We start from the raw sequence: 22,277 nt of genomic DNA on the forward strand, positions 1-22,277 counted from the left end.
TAAACCTGTGAGGAAAAAAATAACCTCATAGAAAAGCAAAGTAAGCAGCAATGAGGTATAATAGCATTTTCTTTAAAAATATACACATATATCTACAAAAATAACTGAAACACATCAAAATGCATAATGGAATTACGGGTGGATTTTATTCTGTGAACCATTATTTCTCAAATTCTTAAGTGTTGCTTTTACGACATTACAAACCCAGGAGATTTTCTGAAGTTTTAAAGTCTGACAACACGAATTTGGAACTTTCCATTGTTACTGGTGAAAGCACTGATTGATACAATTGCTTTAGAAAAGTTAGATGTCACCTAGTAAAGATGAAGATATACGTACTCTATCAGCAAACAATTCCAGTCCTAGATGTACTCTCAAGGGATGATACATATGTGCAACAGGACATAATATACAAAAATGTTCATAGTGGCTTTGTTTATAACAGCAAAAAACCTGGAACAATCCAAATGCCATCACAGTAGAAAAGACACATAACTTTGGAATATTTATATGATGGACTACTATGCAGTAATGAAAACTACAGCCATATGCATCAACATGGATGACAGCAAAACAAAGTCACAAAAGAATACGTGTACTACCTAATTCATTAAATAGAATATTCCATTAAACTTTATTTATTAAGGTTTACTTTTGCCTGATTTTTTTAGACATTTTTCAGGAACTTAAACATCAATACTATTCAAAGTATGGTCCAATGACCATACTGAACTGTCAGTGGCTGATGAAGAGAGAAGCACATAAAGTGAGAGTAAGCATGCATAGAAAGTAAGCATTTGGAAAGGCTGATAGCAATTTGATATTACCAAAACATTCAAGCACATGATTTTGTATTTATAAAATTATGAGTTTGTGATTACTTAGAAATTTTTTTTAAAGTAGTTTGAGAAGAACTAGTATACACAACTGGTAAAAAGAAAAAGAAAAATTATTTTCATTACAAGTAGAACATTGGTTATCTCTAGGGAAGAAATTCAGGGATGTGATCAGGAAAGGATACATAGAGCCTTTTATGGTGCTGACAATATTGCATTTCTTAACCTGAGCATTGTTTTTTATGAGTATGTGCTTTATAATTTTATTTCTCTTTAAATTGTACATGTTTAATACCCTCTTCTGTATTATCACAAATTTCACAATTTTTAAAAGTTTAAAAATTTGTTATAAACAATACCAATTCTTTAAAAATATATACATTTATCTATGGAAAAACTGAAATACATCAAAGCAGATGGCGGATTATTGGCAGATTTTACTCTTCGAACCATTATTTCTCAAATTCTTGCGTTGTCTTCTCTTTGTAAGGTAGTAGAAGTCACTAGTAATTACCAGCACTAAAAACAGATTATGCCAGGCCTAATATATGTTGATTTCAGCAAGGAATGTAATCATCCTAATGATGCTATCTTATGGATAAAATGGAGAAACGCAGACAAAAATAGCACATTTGGTGGTTTAGGGATAACATCCCTATATTTTCCTCCAGAATTTGGAAACAACTGAAATGGAGAAGTTATTCAGGAGATCAAACATCACCTTTACTAGTAACAAAGTTAAAGAAAATGTTTTTTGATCTGTACCAAGGAGTCCACACCCCTGAATTAGAGATTAATTCACTCAATTGCTGGCCTAGCTAGACAACTATGCACCACTCCCCACACCTGGAGAGGACAAAGTGAAATTCCTTGGGGAACAAGTCTTTTGATCTATATATTTTCTTCCTCCTCTAGCGTCCTATAAAGGTCTTAGAAACTTCACGTCCATTCTGCTTCATGACTTGCTTAACATTAGTTTCTTACATAGCTATCCTGTCTCCCCCGACAATTATGTTCCTGGAGGTCAGATTATCTTACTCATTTTTGAAACTTCTAGCAGACTATTATGTACAGACTTTCATATTTGTTACATACTATTTAAGAGCCTATATGAGTTAAGGCTACAGTAAGAACTGTAAGAACTAAAGAAAGATCAAGTGATTAAATTGGACCAATGACAAAAATATAGCTATTATTTATTAAGGGCTTGTATATGATAGGCACTGACCCTAAGTGTTTTATGAACATCTCATTATATTCTCATTATAGTAGATATTACCTTAGTAATAAATGAAGAAACAGAAATGCCGAGTTAACAAAATCATTTGTGTGAGGTCACACGACCATGATCTGAACTTGACTATGACTCCAAAGCCAAAGCACTGAACTGCTATTTTTTTAATTTTAAAAATTTATTTATTTATTTATTTTTGGCTGTGATAGGTCTTCATTGCAGTGTGCGGGCTTCTCATTGCGGTGTCTTGTTGCGGAGCATGCGCTCTAGGCGCCTGAGCTCAGTAGTTGTGGCTCACGGGCTTAGCTGCTCTGCGGCATGTGGGAGGCGGATTCTTAACCACTGCGCCACCAGGGAAGCCCCTGAACTGCTACTGAGGTATACTGAAATCAAGATTGCTAAGTCTTTGGAGATCTATCCTTAAGTGGTGTTTGTAGGTAATTACTGCATAGTGGTTGAGAAAGAGGGGTCTGGAGCCAGACTGCCATGGTTCATATTCCAGATTTTGCTAATTACTAACTGTGATATAGGTAGGTTTCTTAACCTCTCTAGGCCTCCCTTTCCTCATCTGTAAAATGGGAATAATATCCTTACTTCATAGGATTATTGCAAAGATGAAACGTGTCAATACAAGCAAAAGACTTATCACAGCAGCTGGCACAAGGAAAGCATTCAATAAATGTTAACCCACTGGGTTGGCCAAAAATTTCGTTTGGTTAATGAATACGTTGTTCAATTTAGTTCCTGGTGAAAATGAAAAGTGTCTTTTTACTTAAAACCAAACGAACTTTTTGGCCAGCCCAATATATTATTGTTATTTCTCTAATACTTTTGTACTTGTGCCTAGGAACCAGAACGTCCCCCATAACATTATAAAGGGGGAACAAAGTTGAGAAAACTTGGCATTATACAACCAAAGGTTAATTTACCTAAAAACTAAGAGCTTTTAAGGGAATTGAAGGCTTAACTTCCTTTCACCGAAACTTTCAGTAAGAAAAGGAAAAGTAAGGTTAAAAGTGAGGTGTTTACAGGTTGTATTTCTCTTCTTTCTTGGTCAGTCCCTGAGATGTTCCAATGAAATATCAAATAAATTATCACTCTCTTGCTACAAAACTGTACTCCAAGCTGCAAGTTGATAAGGAGCTTCAAAAAGATTTAAATCTTGACAGAAATAAGTGAAGTCAGTTTGTTGAAAGATTTTTTTATTCTACAAGAATTGATTGGTGCAATCCTGCAGAACCAACATTTTTAATTTAGAGAAATTTTTCTTTTCAAAAGTAAATGAAAACCCCCTTTGAATAATTTATATATCAATTTGTTTAATTCTTGAAAACAATAGTCATAGGGTCTGCTTTGTCCTATTTAACCATAAATGTTACACATTTACAAACTGAAGCAAAAATGGATAGTACAGAGATTTAAATGAAATCTTTCAAAGAATAAAATTGCTTTTCAGTCCACTGTGTTTTCAAAGTTGATTATCATCAAGCCAGGATGAAAGCTGTGAACCCCAAACCACTTGTTTCTTTAATAAAAAATGAATATTTAGATTATTAGCAAAGTAATATCTTAAAATGTATCTTCACACAGTTGGAATTTTAGTATAAACTTGTATATCAAGTCCCTTTCCATTATTTATTCTACTTTAAAAATATATACAGCTAATGATGTTTAAATATGTATTCTGAGCCATATGTCCAAACATAAATATTTGGGAAATTCAAACTGTTGCAACAAGTTATGAAAGGATTACAGAAAAAAGATGAGCTACAAATTATATAGGGGAAGGAAGAAAAAAGTTCTTACTTAATATTCATGTCTAGGTAGATATGTATTTTCTAATTTTTATATACATACCTAGTTGAGTATAGGCAAGTCATCAAACTTTAACCAGTTACAAACAGACTAGACTAAGTCAGTACTATTTTCTACAACAGGTAACAGTGGTGATTTAAAAAATTTTAATATATCTCAATAGTTTCACCGCAAGTTTATCTGTGGTAATAGTCTTTAAATATCATGAAGTTTTGATAGGCACAGATTAAATAACTGCATTATCTATGCCAAACTCGGCACACTGATGATACCCAGCTCTGCTGAATTATGGTGTAACTATCTGAATACAACAGAGCAGACAGGCAACCAGAAAAGGACATTAACATACTCCCATGTTTATCACTTTAACATTAGTGTTTAAAATTTGCAAATCTAGAGGGACACTTAAAAAGCTACAGGACAACTCCAATACAAGAACCCCAATAGATAAATCTGCAGAATCTTAAACTTCAGTTCTTAATCCACTGGTAAATATTGCTGAAGGAGTAGCTATTTGGTCTTCAAAAATTTTAGAATTAAAAGTCTGAAAATATGTTCATCCCTTGCTACACTGTAGCACTTGAAATCAGCAAGCAGGACAACCTGAATTCATTTTGCTCTTACATGCAGCAGTATGCATCTTAAGACAGCTTAGAATTAAGAGTTAACTTCTAGTCAGTAGTGGTAAGTGACTAGAATTGCTATCCAATCAGTATTCTGTGGTACCACATATCAAAGTCCTAACAATATGACAGTCACGTTCAGCACTCATCACTTTTAGGTGGGGGATAGAAGCATGGCAAAAAGCAGTTGCAATTTTTTTTTTTTAACAGCATAAAAGCTTTAAACACATACAATTTTGCATCATCTTGTATTCTATTCTAGACTCTTATTTCAATCAGCTCAATCTATGCAAGTTATAAAACACAAACACAGTCTAAACCCTATAGTCTACAGAAAATGCACTAATACTCGTTAAATGCAGTACAATCAATGAAGATTATCAAATAAGAAACACACACACGGCATTCTAAATTTTTAAATCATCTTAGGGCTGCTAACCAGAGATTGTACAAATTACATGTGCAAGACAAAAAAACAAAAAAAAAAAGAAAGAAAGAAAAAAACCAAAGTAACTTCTCAGTGCATCACACCCACTAGGATAAAATGTATGGCACTTTTATAATACTATATTACAACTCTCAATTTAAGCTGGGAGTGACTCAGATATTAAAGCCACATAAGAGTAAGAACTAGCCAATTCAAATGTTTAAAATGAAACAGATCACCTTTTTTCTTTGTAAAAGCACTGAAAATGTAATATGTGCAGATAACTCACTAAAAGTCTTCTCATTTCATTTGCCCCCCCATTGTAGTGTCTTAAATTATTCTGTAATTATTCTACCTGTTACAACAGTCTGACTTTTAAGGCCTGTGTAAACTCTATTATGTTATTGAAACATACTATTTCCTGTGTGGTAAAAATGTCTTTATGAAAAAAAATAACATATCTGGTTATAGATCATAGAATAAACCCAAACAATAAAAACGACATTTTCCAAGCTACTGAGAAATAAATTAAACCATGATGTATCAATTTAAAATTATATCAATGTTAACTAACTAACATTTCTATGGTAGATTTTTTTCCTCATAAAATTAAACAGTGCAGAATAGGGCTTGGGCTACAGCTAATCACATTTGGTTTTCTTAAAAATAAAACTTTATTTCCTATAAACAACTGAAAGATAATTTTCTTCCTCCACAACCCATGTAGACATTAAATTGAAGGTTTTAAAAATCTCCACTACTTACAAGAAAAGTATTTTTAAATGGCTAAAAGGAACCAAAATACCAAATCAAAATACTTTAGTGTGCGAAGAGCAGATAGAAACAACCAAGAAAAGAGTAGATCATTGTGTTGAATATTTATGAATAGCCCAAAATAGTCCCAAAGTTTTTCTACCTTTACAAATAAAAAAAGGTGTCCTTTCCACAGCTTGGGGATATGCATCGTACATCCCTCCACAACAAGTGTATGAGTAAGATTCTAAAAATGTTGCCAATATTAAGTTCTTCGGTACCTAAAATTAATTAGAGGACAGCAATATTACAGCGGCAATGGTGGATCAATTCTCAAAACGTAGTTACGATCCAACACGAGTTGTCGTGGTTCTTTTATCCGAGAAAAAGCTTTTCAGAAGAAATACCTGCCCTATGCTCACCACCAGAAGAATGAGGGCTTCTCCTACTGACCAATAGGCCACTCTTGTATTTAGATCCTCAGCTCGGCTTCGGCCTTGAGCCTCTCTCAAACGGAAATGAGTCTGATAGTCAATGACAGATTTCAGAGCTTCGTGAATTGAAACACAGGCAGATTCCATCTAAAGAGAAAGATTTTCAGTTAGTATGTTTTAATACTTTCTGTACAATCCATCTAGCATATTCATCTTTTCTTTTAATTTGATCTCAATTCCTCATCTGACTAACATTCTACTAAACTGGCACTCATTCATTCACTCATTCGTGTCAATTGTCCTGGCAAAGCAACGCTTCTACGCATTCTCACTAGGATGACTGGTAAGGCTAGAGATCCCATGAAGCAGCTGCTTGCCCCAAACTGGAACGTCCCAACTGTGGCATCTGTTAAGGTGGGAGATGGAACATGAAGCTAACAGGAGGAGAAATACTAAGCAGTTAAGATTGGTAGCTACCGAATTTCAAGGCCAGGTTTCTTAAAGACGAAGAATTAGGAGGAAGGGAAGGCAGGTCAGTAAATTTGACCAATTGTAAGAATATGAATCAAAGTCCAAATATATACAAAAACAAACGAAATATGGCATAAAAGTAGATTGTCAGTCAAAGTTATTTCAACTATCTTAAAAGCAGTTGAAACTGAAAAGCGACAGGTCAGAGTAGGAATTTTTTTTTTCACGTTTACCACTTTGCTAAGTAAGTCTTCTTCCTCATTCCAGTCAACAAAACCAATATATATGTTCTCAATAGGACGTAAGTTTCATTTTCACTGTGTAATGAGTTTGTAGGCCTTCATCTGATGACACCATACCTTTTTCTAAGTTACACTAACTGCTTTGAGGTAGGTTAAGAGTGTAATTTTTTTTGCTGTATACGAGTTTAATGTTTTTCTACTGCTAAAAACTTAATCCTGGTGATGAAATATATGCTTTATTATATTATACTTATTTTACATCACAAACCATGTATTAGGGTTTTTTTTTCAATATTTGTTTGTTGTAATTTTAATAATAGACATTAGAAAATAATTTAAACACTTAATAAAGTTCTACCGAAGTAAGTATGAAAGGAATAGTTATAAAAATATTTCATTAAAAGTTCTTTTAAAAAGTACGAGAGATGAAGACTGGCGCCCCTCACTGCCACCCGCGCTGGGCCTGCAGCAGCTCTTCTGTCCTGTGCTGTGGACTCCACAGAAGAAACAGTGTTTTCTTTGCTGCTTTAACAGTGGAATTAGATGTTAAGTATGTTGACATCGGTGCCCACTATCCTGGTGAGGTAAGGAACAAAAGATCTTGGAATGAGGAGACCTACAAGATGGCAGAGGAGTAAGACGCGGAGGTCACCTTCCTCCCCACAAATACATCAAAAATACATCTACATGTGGAACAACTCCTACAGAACACCTACTGAATGCCTGCAGAAGACCTCAAACTTCCCAAAAGACAAGAAACTCCCCACGTACCTGGGTAGGGCAAAAGAAAAAAGAAAAAACAGAGACAAAAGAATAGGGATGGGACCTGTACCTCTAGGAGGGAGCTGTGAAGGAGGAAAAGTTTCCACACACTAGGAAGCCCCTTTACTGGTGGGGACAGCGTGGGTGGAAGCTTCGGAGCCACGGAGGAGAGCGCAGCAACAGGGGTGCGGAGGGCAAAGCGGAAAGATTCCTGCACAGAGGATCAGTGCCGACCAGCACTCACCAGCCTGAGAGGCTTCTCTGCTCACCCGCCGGGGCGGGTGGGGGCTGGGAGCTGAGGCTCAGGCTTCGGAGGTCAGACCCCAGGGAGAGGACTGGGGTTGGCTGCGTGAACACAGCCTGAAGGGGGCTAGTGCGCCACAGCCAGCCACGAGGGAGTCCGGGAAAAAGTCTGGACCTGCCAGAGAGGCAAGAGACCATTGTTGAGGGGTGTGCGAGGAGAGGGGATTCAGAGCGCCGCCTAAACGAGCTTCAGAGACGGGTGTGAGCCGTGGCTATCAGCTTGGACCCCAGAGATGGGCATGAGACGCTAAGGGTGCTGCTGCAGCCACCAAGAAGTCTGTGTGCAAGCAAAGGTCACTATCCACACCTCCCCTCTTGGGAGGCTGTGCAGCCCTCCACTGCCAGGGTCCTGTGATCCAGGGACAACTTCCCCGGGAGAACACACGGCCTGCCTCAGGCAGCTGCAATGTTACACTGGCCTCTGCCGCTGCAGGCTTGCCCTGCAAACCAATTATGACTACCATACCCCTCCCTCTCCCCAGCCTGAATGAGCAAGACAGCCCTTATCAGCTGCTGCTTTAACCCCGTCCTGACTGGGCGGGAACAGACACCGGAGGGCAACCTACACACAGAGGCGGGGCCAAAACCAAAGCTGAACCCCAGGAGCTGTGCGAACAAAGAAGAGAAAGGGAAATTTCTCTGTGCAGCCTCAGGAGCAGCGGATTAAATCGCCACAATCAACTTCATGTACCCTGCATCTGTGGAATATCTGAATAGACAATGAATGTTCTCAAAATTGAGGCGGTGGAACTTGGGAGCAACTGTAGACTTGGGGTTTGCTTTCTGTGTCTGATTTGTTTTTGGTTTTATCTTTATATTAGCTTTAGTGCTTGTTATCACTGCTGGATCTGTTTATTGCTTTGGTTGCTCTCTTCCTTTTATTTATTTTTATTAATTTTTTAAATTTAATTTTATTTTTATTCCTTTTTTTCTCTTTTTCTGAGGCTGTATGTGTATGCTTCTTTGTGTGACTTTGTCTATTTAGGTTTGCTTTTACCATTTGGTTTGAGGTTCCATCTGTTAGGTTTTTCTCTCTTCCTTTTCTTCCGAGCTGTGTGGCTGCCAGGGTCTTGGTGCTCTGGCCGGGTGTCAGGCCTGAGCCTCCAAGGTGGGAGAGCCGAGTCCAGGACACTGGACCACCAGAGACCTCCTAGCCGCACGTAATACCAATCGGCGAGAGCTCTCCCAGAGATGTCCGTCTCAACACTAAGACCCAGGTCCACCCAATGGCCAGCAAGCTCCAGTGCTGGACACCCCATGCCAAACAACTAGCAAGACAGGAACACAACGCCATCCATTAGCAGAGAAGCTGCCTAAAGTCATACTAAGTTCACAGACATGCCAAAACATACCACTGGACACAGCCCTGCCCACCAAAAGATCCAGACCCACCCACCAGAGCACACGCACCACTCCCCTCCACCAGGAAGTCTACACAAGCCACTGAACCAACCTCACCCGCTGTGGGCAGACACCAAAAATAACAGGAACTACGGACCTGCAGCCTGCGAAAAGGAGACCCCAGACACAGTAAGTTAAACAAAATGAGAAGGCAGAGAAATATGCAGCAGATGAAGGAGCAAGGTAAAAACCCACCAGACCAAACAAATGAAGAGGAAATAGGCAGTCTACCTGAAAAAGAATTCAGAGTAATGATAGTAAAGATGATCCAAAATCTTGGCAATAGAATGGAGAAAATATAAGAAACGTTTAATGAGGACCTAGAAGAACTAAAGAGCAAGCAAACAATGATGAAGAACACAATAAATGAAATTAAAAATATTCTAGAAGGAATCAATAGCAGAATAACTGAGGCAGAAGGACGGATAAGTAACCTGGAAGATAAAATAGTGGAAGTAACTGCCACAGAGCAGAATAAAGAAAAAAGAACGAAAAGAATTGAGGACAGTCTCAGAGACCTCTGGGATAACATTAAACGCACCAACATTCAAATTATAGGGGTCCCAGAAGAAGAAGAGAAAAAGAAAGGGTCTGAGAAAATATTTGAAGGGATTATAGTCGAAAACTTTCCTAACACTGGAAAGGAAATGGTCAAACAAGTCCAGGAAGCGCAGAGAGTCCCATACAGGAGAAATCCAAGGAGAAACATGCCAAGACATATATTAATCCAACTAACGAAAATTAAATACAAAGAAAAATTATTAAAAGCAGCAAGGGAAAAGCAACAAATAACATACAAGGGAATCCCCGTAAGGTTAACAGCTGATCTTTCAGCAGAAACTCTGCAAGTCAGAAGGGAGTGGCAGGACATATTTAAAGTGATGAAAGGGAAAAACCTACAACCAAGATTACTCTACCCAGCAAGGATCTCATTCAGATTTGACAGAGAAATTAAAACCTTTACAGACAAGCAAAAGCTAAGAGAATTCAGCACCACCAAACCAGCTTTACAACAAATGCTAAAGGAACTTCTCTAGGCAGGAAACACAAGAGAAGGAAAAGACCTACAAAAACAAACCCAAAACAATCAAGAAAATGACGATAGGAACATACATATCGATAATTACCTTAAATGTAAATGGATTAAATGCCCCTACCAAAAGACACAGACTGGCTGAATGGACACAAAAACAAAACCCATATATATGCTGTCTACAAGAGACCCACTTCAGACCTAGGAACACATACAGACTGAAAGTGAGGGGATGGAAAAAGATATTCCATGCAAATGGAAATCAAAAGAAAGTTGGACTAGCAATTCTCATATCAGACAAAATAGATTTTAACATAAAGACTATTACAAGAGACAAAGATGGACACTATGTAATGATCAAGGGATCAATCCAAGAAGATATAACAACTGTAAACATTTATGCACCCAACACAGGAGCACCTCAATACATAAGGCAAATGCTAACAGCCATAAAAGGGGAAATTGACAGTAACTAAAAATCGACAGTAACTACAAATTACTGTAACTACTACAATAATAGTAGGGGACTTTACACCCCACTTTCACCAATGGACAGATCATCCAAAATGAAAATAAGGAAACACAGCTTTAAATGAAACATTAGACCAGATGGATATAACTGACATTTAGAGGACATTCCATCCAAAAATGACAGAATATACTTTCTTCTAAGTGCTCATGGAACATTCTACAGGATAGATCATATCTTGGGTCACAAATCAGGGCTTGGTAAATTTAAGAAAATTGAAATCGTATCAAGTATCTTTTCCGACCACACACTATAAGACTACATATCAATTACAGGATAAAAACTGTAAAAAGTACAAACACATGGAGGCTAAACAATACACTATTAAATAACCAAGAGATCACTGAAGAAATCAAAGGGGAAATCAAAAAATACCTAGAAACAAATGACAATGAAAACACGATGACCCAAAACCTATGGGATGCAGCAAAAGCAGTTCTAAGAGGGAAGTTTATAGCAATACAATCCTACCTCAAGAAACAAGAAATATCTCCAATAAACAACCTAACCTTACACCTAAAGCAGTTAGAAAAAGAAGAACAGAAAACCCCCAGAGTTAGCAGAAGGAAAGAAATCATAAAGATCAGATCAGAAATAAATGAAAAAGAAATGAAGGAAACAATAGCAAAGATCAATAAAAGTAAAAGCTGGTTCTTTGAGAAGATAAACAAAATTGATAAACCATTAGCCAGACTCATCAAGAAAAAAAGGGAGAAGGCTCAAATCAACAGAATGAGAAATGAAAAAAGAAGTAACAACTGACTCTGCAGAAACACAAAGGATCATGAGAGACTACTACAAGCAAGTATATGCCAATAAAATGGACAATCTGGAAGAAATGGACAAATTCTTAGAAAAATACAACCTTCCAAGACTGAACCAGGAAGAAACAGAAAATATGAACAGACCAATCACAAGCACTGAAATTGAAACTGTGATTAAAAATCTTCCAACAAACAAAAGCCCAGGACCAGATGGCTTCACAGGTGAATTCTATCAAACATTTAGAGACGAGCTAACACCTATCCTTCTAAAACTCTTCCAAAATATAGCAGAGGGAGGAACACCCCCAAACTCATTGTATGAGGCCACCATCACCCTGATACAAAAACCAGACAAAGATGTCACAGAAAAAGAAAACTACAGACCAATATCACTGACGAACATAGATGCAAAAATCCTCAACAAAATAGTAGCAAACAGAATCCAACAGCACATTAAAAGGATCATAACAAAATGATCAAGTGGGATTTATCCCAGAAACACAAGGATTCTTCAGTATACGCAAATCAATCAATGTGATACACCATATTAACAAACTGAAGAATAAAAACCATATGATAATCTCAATAGATGCACAAAAAGTTTTTGACAAAATTCAACACCCATTTATGATACAAACTCTCCAGAAAGTGGGCATAGAGGGAACCTACCTCAACATAATAAAGGCCATATATGACAAACCCACAGCCAACATAGTTCTCAATGGTAAAAAACTGAAACCATTTCCTCTAAGATCAGGAACAAGAAAAGGTTGCCCAATCTCACCACCATTATTCAACATAGTTTCGGAAGTTTTAGCCACAGCAATCAGAGAAGAAAAAGAAATTAAAGGAATCCAAATCAGATAAGAAGAAGTGAAACTGTCACTGTTTGCAGATGACATGATACTATACATAGAGAATCCTAAAGATGCTACCAGAAAACTACTAGAGCTAATCAATGAATTTGGTAAAGTAGCAAGATACAAAATTAATGCACAGAAATCTCTTGCATTCCTATACACTAATGATGAAAAATCTGAAAGAGAAATTAAGGAAACACTCCCATTTACCACTGCAACAAAAAGAATAAAATACCTAGGAATAAACCTACCTAAGGAGATAAAAGAGCTGTATGCAGAAAACTATAAGACACTGATGAAAGAAATTAAAGGCGATAAAAACAGGTGGAGAGATATACCACGTTCTTGGATTGGAAGAATCAATACTGTGAAAATGACTATATTACCTAAAGCAATCTACAGATTCAATGCAATCCCTATCAAACTACCAATGGCATTTTTCATAGAACTAGAACAAAAAATTTCACAATTTGTATGGAAACACAAAAGACCCCGGATAGCCAAAGCAATCTTGAGAAAGAAAAATGGAGCTGGAGGAATCAGGCTCCCTGACTTCAGACTATACTATAAAGCTACAGTAATCAAGATAGTATGGTAGTGGCACAAAAACAGAAATATAGATCAACGGAACAGGATAGAAAGCCCAGAGATAAACCATGCACATATGGTTACCTTGTCTTTGATAAAGGAGGCAAGGATATATAATGGATAAAAGACAGCCTGTTCAATAAGTGGTGCTGGGAAATCTGGACAGCTACATGTAAAAGAATGAAATTAGAACACTTCCTAACACCAAACACAAAAATAAACTCAAAATGGATTAAAGAGCTAAACGTAAGGCCAGACACTATAAAACTCTTAGAGGAAAACATAGGCAGAACACTCTATGACATAAATCACAGCAACATCCTTTTTGACCCACCATCTAGAGAAATGGAAATAAAACCAAAAATAAACAAACGGGACCTAATGAAACTTAAAAGCTTTTGTACAGCAAAGGAAACCATAAACAAGATGAAAAGACAACCCTCAGAATGGGAGAAAATATTTGCCAACGAAGCAACTGACAAAGGATTAATCTCCAAAATTTACAAGCAGCTCATGCAGCTCAATATCAAAAAACAAACAACCCAATCCAAAAATGGGCAGAAGACCTAAACAGACATTTCTCCAAAGAAGATATACAGATGGCCAACAAACACATGAAAGGATGCTCAACATCACTAATCATTAGAGAAATGCAAATCAAAACTACAATGAGGGGCTTCCCTGGTGGCGCAGTGGTTGAGAGTCTGCCTGCCAATGCAGAGGACACGGGTTCGAGCCCTGGTCTGGGAAGATCCCACATGCCGCGGAGAAACTGGGCCCGTGAGCCACAATTACTGAGCCTGCACGTCTGGAGCTGGTGCTCCGCAGCAAGAGAGGCCGCGATAGTGAGAGGCCCGCGCACCGCGATGAAGAGTGGCCCCCCACTTGCCGCAACTAGAGAAAGCCCTAGCACAGAAACGAAGACCCAACACAGCCATAAATGTATAAATAAAAAAAAAAAAAAAAAAAAAAAAAAACTACAATGAGGTATCAGCTCACACTTGTCAGCATGGGCATCATCAAAAAACTACAGACAATAAATGCTGGCGAGGGTGTGGAGAAAAGGGAACCCTCTTACACTGCTGGTGGGAATGTAAACTGATACAGCCACTATGGAGAACAGTATGGAGGTTCCTTAAAAAGCTAAAAATAGAACTACCATATGACCCAGCAACCCCACTACTGGGCATATACCCTGGGAAAACCATAACTCAAAAAGACACACATGTACTCCAATGTTCACCGCAGCACTATTTACAATAGCCAGGTCATGGAAACAACCTAAATGTCCACTGACAGATAAACGGATAAAGAAGATGTGGTACATATATATAATGGAATATTACTCGGCCATAAAAAGGAATGAAATTGGACCATCTGTAGATATGGATGGCCCTGGAGTCTGTCATACAGAGTGAAGTCAGTCAGAAACAGAAAAATAAATATCGTATATTAATCGATATATTCCATGCATATATGTGGAATCTAGAAAAATGGTACAGATGAACCTATTTCTAGGGCAGGAATAGAGATGCAGACGTAGAGAACAGACATGTGGACACAGCTGGGGGGGTTAGGGGGGGATGAACTAGGAGATTAGGTTCGACATAAATACACTACCATGTGTAAAACAGATAGCTAGTGGGAACCTGTGGTATAGCACAGGGAGCTCAGCTTGGTGCTCTGTGATGACCTAGAAGGGATGAGGGGTATGGAAGGGAGGTCCAAGAGGAGGGGATATATATATATATATATATATATATATATATATATATACACACATATACACACACACACACACACATACACACACACACACAGCTGATTCACTTCGTTGTACAGCAGAAATTAACACAACAATTAAAAAAAAAGAATAGAATAAAATGTGATACAAATAAAGGAGATTAAGCGGTCCTAAAAGCATTTATCTACGTAGGTTTTTATCTATCTATCTATCTATCTACCTTGGCTGCACCAGGTCTCAGTTGTGGCATGTGTGATCCTCGTTGCGACATGTGGGATCTTTTTTAGTTGCGGCATGCGGACTTCTTAGCTGTGATATGGCGTGTGGGCTTCTAAGTTGTGGCATGAGGGCTCCTCAGTTGCAGCATGCAAACTCTTAGTTGTGGCATGCATGCGGGATCTAGTTCCCTGACCAGGGATTGAACCGGGGCCCTCTGCATTGGGAGCGTGAAGTCTTACCCACTGGACCACCAGGGAAGTCCCTGCTTAGGTTTTTAAAGCAAACTGTCTTATTTTACAAATTAAAATTTATTAAGGTTAAGTTATAAACAATGGCCCCAAAGAAAAATCTTTTTACAAAGTGCTGTTCACACATGATGCCAAAATAAAGAGAACATTTCTAAAAATAAGAACATTTGAACACATCTTATTAATGCTTACAATAGGTTTATGAATTAAGGCTCTTACAAACTCTTAAAAACTGCCTCTATCACTACATGAATTTGGCCAAGAGACTACCTGGAACCTGGAAACAATGAAATCCAATTTAAGGTTTTAACAAGAAGGTGATAAATAATTCCTTTGGATACCGAACTATCTTTTAGACATACTCTAAGCTCAAAATGTATCTGAACTAGAAATAAAACAGCCCTTCTCATCACCTGAGCAGTATTTGTTCACTGACTCTAAATTTCTTTTGCTATCTTTCCCTCATTAAGCTATTCTTCAAAATAAAACCCAATTTAGCTACCTTAACTATTTTTGTTAGATGACTTACTATTAATCTTTACTACTTTACCTTCAGTTACAGCAAAAGTTACTGTAACAGCAGTTTGAGTAACACTAAATACTGGTATAAAAGTATATATATATTAAGGCATCATTTTTGCTTCCAGTTATACCAACCTGCTAAGTTATGGTAGCAACATTCCTCCATGAATTATAGAAAATGCTTCATAATGCTGGAGTAATGTTCAGACTTTTAAGCTTCCTTTGCCATTGATGTTTCTACCTAAGTGATCCCCCTATTTTAATGTCTATTTTCTTTTCATAAAATCCTTTAACACTGGTCTTCACTAAAAAAGTCTGAAGTTCTCTGTGAAATGCCTACTCTACTCTAAGAGTTAAGATAGTTCTTAAAGGTGTTAAAGTCACAAAATTCTGTGTTCCATCAATGAGTTAATGGATATTAAATTATGCTTTTTTTCCCTTTAAACATATCAATGTTGTGTTACTGACTTTTTATTACCTGGGTAAGAGCACTGACTCGGTTCTCACTAGGAAACAAAGGTGGGTCTTCTCCAACTTGAAAATCAAAATACACGGTTTTATGTGTGAAAGTAGAAAATTCATTGCTGAAGCAAAATTTGTATGTCCCATTTTTGGAGGCTGTGAAGGTAAAACTATCATACTGTTTCTTCATCTCTTTGTATAACACATTACCATCAGGATCTTCTAATCGACAATCTACATCATAGTGACCACCAGTAATCACCTACAAAAGAGAAAAAAACAAAAAATGAAGAGATCACTGCAACTAACAAGTTTGAGAAATCAACCAGGTTTCCTGTTAAAATGGCTATAAGGTTTTTTTACCATCACAGGCAATTTTACATTTCTTGATTTCTACCAGTGGATGGAACTTGGGAGGCAGATTTCAGTTCAACTAAAGCTTTACAGAAACTGAACAAATTTCATGACAGGAGAGAGGGAACTAACCAACAAGCCAGACAACTGTTCTAGTTACTACAGGCCTCTTACATCACTTAATTCTCCCAACAACCCTACAAGACAGTATTTTTCCCTCAATTTGACAAACTGAGAAACTGAGTTAAAATAAGTAACCTGCCCAAGATTTTTCACCTAGTAAGAGGTTGAATGCCAGATTCATACTCTTGACCCTTAAGCTTACTGCCATGTAATATTTTCCTTCCCAAAATTTTTTCATCTAGTTTCCTATTAGCATCATCCAAGCACTCTGATAGTACAGTGAAGCACTTAAGTAGGTCAGTCCTTAGCCTAACACCCCATGCATACTTCTTTTATAGAACTTAAACTCATTTTACTGCTAAATTACAGACTGTGTTTAAGTTCTTTTATAGGTCAGTTATACGGAATTTGATACATACTTTGTTTTGAATTACATTTTGAACAGAACAGACTTGTGGCCTGTTCCAAGAGTATATCATTATTTACAAACGTGTTTCCAAGAGAAACATAAATGATTAAACTACATTGTTTTAACCCCTGTGATTAAAGCAAAACCAAAACAGAACAACACGAAAGCAAATAAATGTTTTGTTCATCTGCACAGTCTGTTTAAGGGAAAGCATATGAAAGGAAAGCCAGGGGTAGGTGAAAAGCTTCTGAAGAGGATTTTGGAACTATTTTCAAAGGCTTATGCTTAATCAGTTACAATTTGAGCCATCTGAGTTATACAAATGAAGAGAAGAGGGAGACATTTTTCCTGAGGTTATTTGGCAAACATAAGAGAGGAAGAAGGAAAAGGATTAAAGAGGAGAAAAAACTCCTTATATGAGAAAACACTGACTGGGAAAAAGAGGGAGAGGAGACAGGAGAAGAAACATAGGGTGCCTGTATCCACCTGAGGTAATGAGGAAGAGACACTGGGTTTGGGGGTTTCCAACCACCATGAGATATATTTTCAAGCTTGAACCCTCTGGGTTAGCATAATATTGACATTCTACATTTGTGGAACACAGAGATCAAACTTTGGACTTCAGAGAAGATTGATTATTTATATGACCTTTTGTCACTAAAGAGATACGATAAATAACTGAACTATGTTAAAAGATCACTTTGATAATTAAATGAAATATAACTAGGCACTTAGGAAACCGTAAAATACGCATATATTAACATACAGATATAACGTTTGACATAAAAACAGTGTCTTATCAATTGGGCATTTACCCCACCCCACCAAAAGTTGACAACCTTTCTTCTAGGTGAAATAATGACTTCATTTTATATACCCAATTATTCATACTTAACCATAGTACTTTGAATAATCAAAACATACATACAAACAAAAATACAGAACCAGAACTGATCATCATGCCACTTTTCTTCTATCAAACTTTAAAACAAATAATCTTACTTCAGATAAAAATAGCCCTTACAACCTATCTGGTCATGTAAGAAAGAAACTGGGGATCATCTCAAATTATGTGTCTACCTGTCCAGTTAGTCACAGAGACCTCTCGATACTATTGCCTCTCTCAGATTCACCCCATCTCTTCCATCCCCAATCCACAATCCAGACGGGACTAGTGGCTCAACTTCCTAAAAGGTCTTCCCATAATCCAATCTCTCCTCCCTCTAATCCAGGGTCTCTTAACCTCAGTTATTAGATGATCTGGGGCTGGGTAAATCTTTCTCTCAGGGGGCTGTGTTGCCCTGCGCACTGTCGCATATTTAGCAGCATCTCCAGTCTCTAACCGCTAGATGACAGCAACATGTCCCCCCTCACATGTCTCAAAACCTTCTGATAATTCCTGTGGCCTACAGAAAAATCTAAACCTGTTAACAACAGCATACCACACCCCTGTACCTCCTCAAGGAAGTCTCAGCACCTTTTACACCCTGTCTCACTCTATGTTCCAAAAATACCAGAACGCCAGAAATTCTCTGAACAAGTCTCTGCTCTACATCTGCACTAACAGTGACAAATTACACGGGGTTTGTTTGCTGAAGAAGAATCACAGGACCCAAAATGACTATGCTTATAAATCTACAGTTTATGAGAGGGAGAGAATACAATATAAAACATCACAGCCAAAAGCTGTCTCACAGCAAGAGGACAGAAGAGATCAGGTATGGGCTCCTTTGTTCTCCCTCTGTGAGGGATGTGGCCAGAAATACACCCTTCTCAGATCAGGAACCACCCAAGTGTGCAAGGAACACCTTGGAATCAGTGAGCCCAAAGTAGAGTCTTGACTGGGTTTTTTTATATTTTGCTTTTCACATAAGCATATTTCTGCCGTGTAACTATTCTCAGTAGCAGACTCTCTGGGGGTCTCACTGAGACCAGGTACAAATCATCAATCTCACTGTCATCAATGAACAATGCTGACAAACCGGCACAAACCTCCCCCCTAAAACCCTGAGACCCACAGTTACAAAGCAACACTATGATTTAGTATTTTCAGTGCCGACTCAGGTTAATTTTCAGGCTTGCTGGAATTAAGTCTCACAAACATAACATATCTGCTGAGGAAGTCCTCCCCCCTCTGCCACCCTGTAGAGTAACTTCTATTTATCCCTCTAGACTCAGCTCATACATCAGACCCTCAGCTAAATTTCCCGATGATCCTTCGTCTTCAGCCAGCACTATACTTACTGTGTACTTTCATTATTGCATTTAACATTACATGACTGTCTATGTAAGGTCCCTGAGGTCAAGTTCAGCCTTATTTGTCTTTGGGAAGTAGTAAAATAAAGTGGTTAAGAGCTTAACCTGGGAGGAAGGGAGATGCAAGAGGGAAGAGATATGGGGATATATGTATAGGTATAGCTGATTCACTTTGTTATAAAGCAGAAACTAACACACCATTGTAAAGCAATTATACTCCAATAAAGATGTTAAAAAAAAAAAAACTTAACCTGGAACTGCATACTGATTCCGCTACCTGTTACATTTTGTAACCTTGAGTCTCAACTTACCGAAGACTCAGTTTCTTCATCAGTAAAAAAATAATAAAAACTCTCTAATAAACCCATCTCATATCGAGTTGTCCTGAGAATTAAGTAATACACCTGAAATGCTTGCTATATTGTCTGCCACATAATAAACGCTAATTTTTTAGCCCGCAAGAGTAGTAGAGTAGTACTCTCACCAACAAGCACAGCATCTGCACGTAGAAGTCAAGAAATGTTTTTTAAATTCAAACAAATAAAATTTTCACTGACACTTTATATTACAATTCTTGCTATCATCTTTTCTGTCCCCTGGTCCTAACCCATGAAGTTAAGCAAGCCTAAGAGTCATCCTTGGCCTCCCTCCCTCACTCGCCGTAGCCAAATCATCACCAAGTTCTGTTGCTTTGACCTAAAAAGTATTTCTCATCCTTTCACTTTTCTCCTTCCCCAGTTCTACCACCCTAGTCTCAGCCTGGACCACTACAATAGCCTCCTAATCAGTCTTCTACATCTACTTGGCAATACTCCTTAATACCTTCTCTACCTGCACAAGTTAATATCCGTACAGCTACCAAGAATACTTAGAACTTGTCACTGCACTGCTTACAACCCTATGATGGCTTCTCATACTCTTAGGAAAAACTAAAATCCTTTACCCAGCCAGCTGGGCACTACATGGTCTGGCCCCTGCTGACCTCCCTTCTTCTGGCTCCTTATTCCCAGCTATAGTGGACCTCTCTGTGTTCTTCAAATTCCCAGTCACTGTTACCACAGTGACCTTGCAAAGGCCATTCCCTCCTCCCCCTCACCAAAGCATTTACAACTCATCTTTTCCAGTTCAGCATCAAATCACTTCCTAAAGGAAGCCTTCACAGATTCCAATGACCAGACCGTATATCACCTATTCTCTGCTCTTAAAGCACAATTGTGATGAATGAACAGGTACTAATTAAGAAAAGAACCGTAGGATAGGTAGGGAATCAAGAATGATGGCAGCGACCCTATATGTTCACTTCTCTATCACCAGCACCTAGTACTCAATAGCTGTTCAAACATGTTAAGTCTACCAACAAAAAAAGAAACAGTAAGACTGTTCTAACCAATTTAAGAAACTACGTTCTGTTAAATAGGCACTTTTATATGATCCCCCAAATGAAAAGGGGCCTCTCATTTATCACAGCAATTCCTTCTACAAATCCTTTGGCAGATGGTCATCTGGCCTGGAATAGAGCTCTTGCAACGACAGGGACATTAACCAATAATCCTAATATCGATGGAAAAACTGAAAAGCAATGGAGTTAGATACCGGCAGCACTTGAAATCTGATTAAAGTGGAGGTGCGGATTAGAGAGTGGCGGACTGACGTTGGGCACTATGGAACAGGAATACTTTTTTTTTTAAAAGGAAACTCTTAAAGAAAAAAGTTCAAAATGAAGGACATTAGAGAAAAGACGGAAAAATCATAGCCACAGGAAGCATTTCTGTAATTTATATATCTTAACGTCTGGTCTTAAATGTCTAATGCGCAAGGTTTCGGACAGGAAAGCCAAATGGCCTGCATCAGCTACCTAGATGTGATTCCTGAATCAGCCAAAGAATGAGAAAACAGCCTCGACCCTGGAACCGCGAGCTGGGGCCCGCGACCGCCTGAGCCCGTAGTACCTGGAACTCGAGAGTGCACTTGGTGCCCTGCGTGATGTCCTCGTAGAAACACTGCTTGGCATTGTCGGGCAGCTCGAACGTGATCTCAGAGGCGCCGCAGGGCCCCGGCACCAGCAACAGCAGCAACGCGAGCAGCCTACAGCCCCAACGGCCCGCGGCGGCAGCCCAGCGCTGCGCGGACCCCAGCCGGGGCATCCCGAAGCGGCGGCGGCGGCCTCAACCGAGCTGCGGGGGGACGCGGGGTCAGGTCTGCACGGACTCACGGCGCGCGGCAGGCCTCACCCCAAACGGCACCGCGAAGACGCACCGCGGAGTTGCTCCGAGCCCCGAGAGATTCGAGATGCGCAGCGAGTCGCTGGTCACGGGGTAGGGACCAGGGCCTAGACGCCAGAACGAGCTGAGGAGCGCAGATAAAGACGGCAAAAAACAAGCGGAAAAGACTTGCAATAGCCGGAAGCGGGGACAAGAGACGGGGGAAAGAGGCGGGGCCTGAGGCACCTGCTCCAGCGACCCGGATGTGCTCTCCCCCGGCCGCGGGGAGAGACGTTGGAGTGTGTACGTGGAAGCTCGCAAGGCGTCAGCTAAGCCTCCGACAGCGCCTGGGCCGAGAGGCGTGGCCAGTATGGTGAACGTGGCGGGGCGGGGCCAGGAGAAGGGGTGTGGCCTGTGGTAGGAGCTGCCAGTACGTGAGTGTTTCTGCGAGAGCTGAACGCTGGGGTACCTCAGAGGGAGTGAAGAAGAGCCCATATTGCCCTAGAGGGCTAATCACCGGTGGTAGAGCGCTTTGCAATTTGCAGAGAGTTTTCTTGTAAATAATAAGTTTGGGGGGAAGCAGCTTTGCTAGGAGCGCGAATTCTGTGACCACCAGACTGCAGGAGTTCTAATCCCTGCTCTGCTGGTTACTGGCTGTGTGACA

General features: G+C 39.0%; 1 protein-coding gene across 1 annotated transcript; it reads right to left on the reverse strand.

Annotated features, from left to right (window-relative positions):
* Positions 1 to 3,254: 3,254 nt before the first annotated feature.
* On the reverse strand, positions 3,255 to 21,933 carry TMED7 (transmembrane p24 trafficking protein 7). The gene is made up of 3 exons (XM_061189530.1): positions 21,362 to 21,933; positions 16,287 to 16,532; positions 3,255 to 6,269 (listed from the first exon to the last, which is right to left on the reverse strand). The coding sequence occupies exons 1-3, from the start codon at positions 21,554 to 21,556 to the stop codon at positions 6,033 to 6,035; spliced, it is 678 nt and encodes a 225-aa protein (XP_061045513.1). The 5' UTR covers positions 21,557 to 21,933; the 3' UTR covers positions 3,255 to 6,032.
* Between the last annotated feature and the right edge of the window lie 344 nt (positions 21,934 to 22,277).

Source organism: Eubalaena glacialis, chromosome 4 (genome assembly GCF_028564815.1).
Source record: "Eubalaena glacialis isolate mEubGla1 chromosome 4, mEubGla1.1.hap2.+ XY, whole genome shotgun sequence".
Lineage (NCBI taxonomy): Eukaryota > Metazoa > Chordata > Mammalia > Artiodactyla > Balaenidae > Eubalaena > Eubalaena glacialis.

Excerpts from the sequence above, each read along its gene's own strand:
- TMED7 (XM_061189530.1), bottom strand. The coding sequence starts at position 21,556 with ATGCCCCGGCTGGGGTCCGCGCAGCGCTGGGCTGCCGCCGCGGGCCGT. Across the intron at positions 16,533-21,361 it reads AGTGCACTCTCGAGTTCCAG|GTGATTACTGGTGGTCACTA; the intron begins GTACTACGGGCT and ends TCTCTTTTGTAG. Across the intron at positions 6,270-16,286 it reads GAGTCAGTGCTCTTACCCAG|ATGGAATCTGCCTGTGTTTC; the intron begins GTAATAAAAAGT and ends CTTTCTCTTTAG.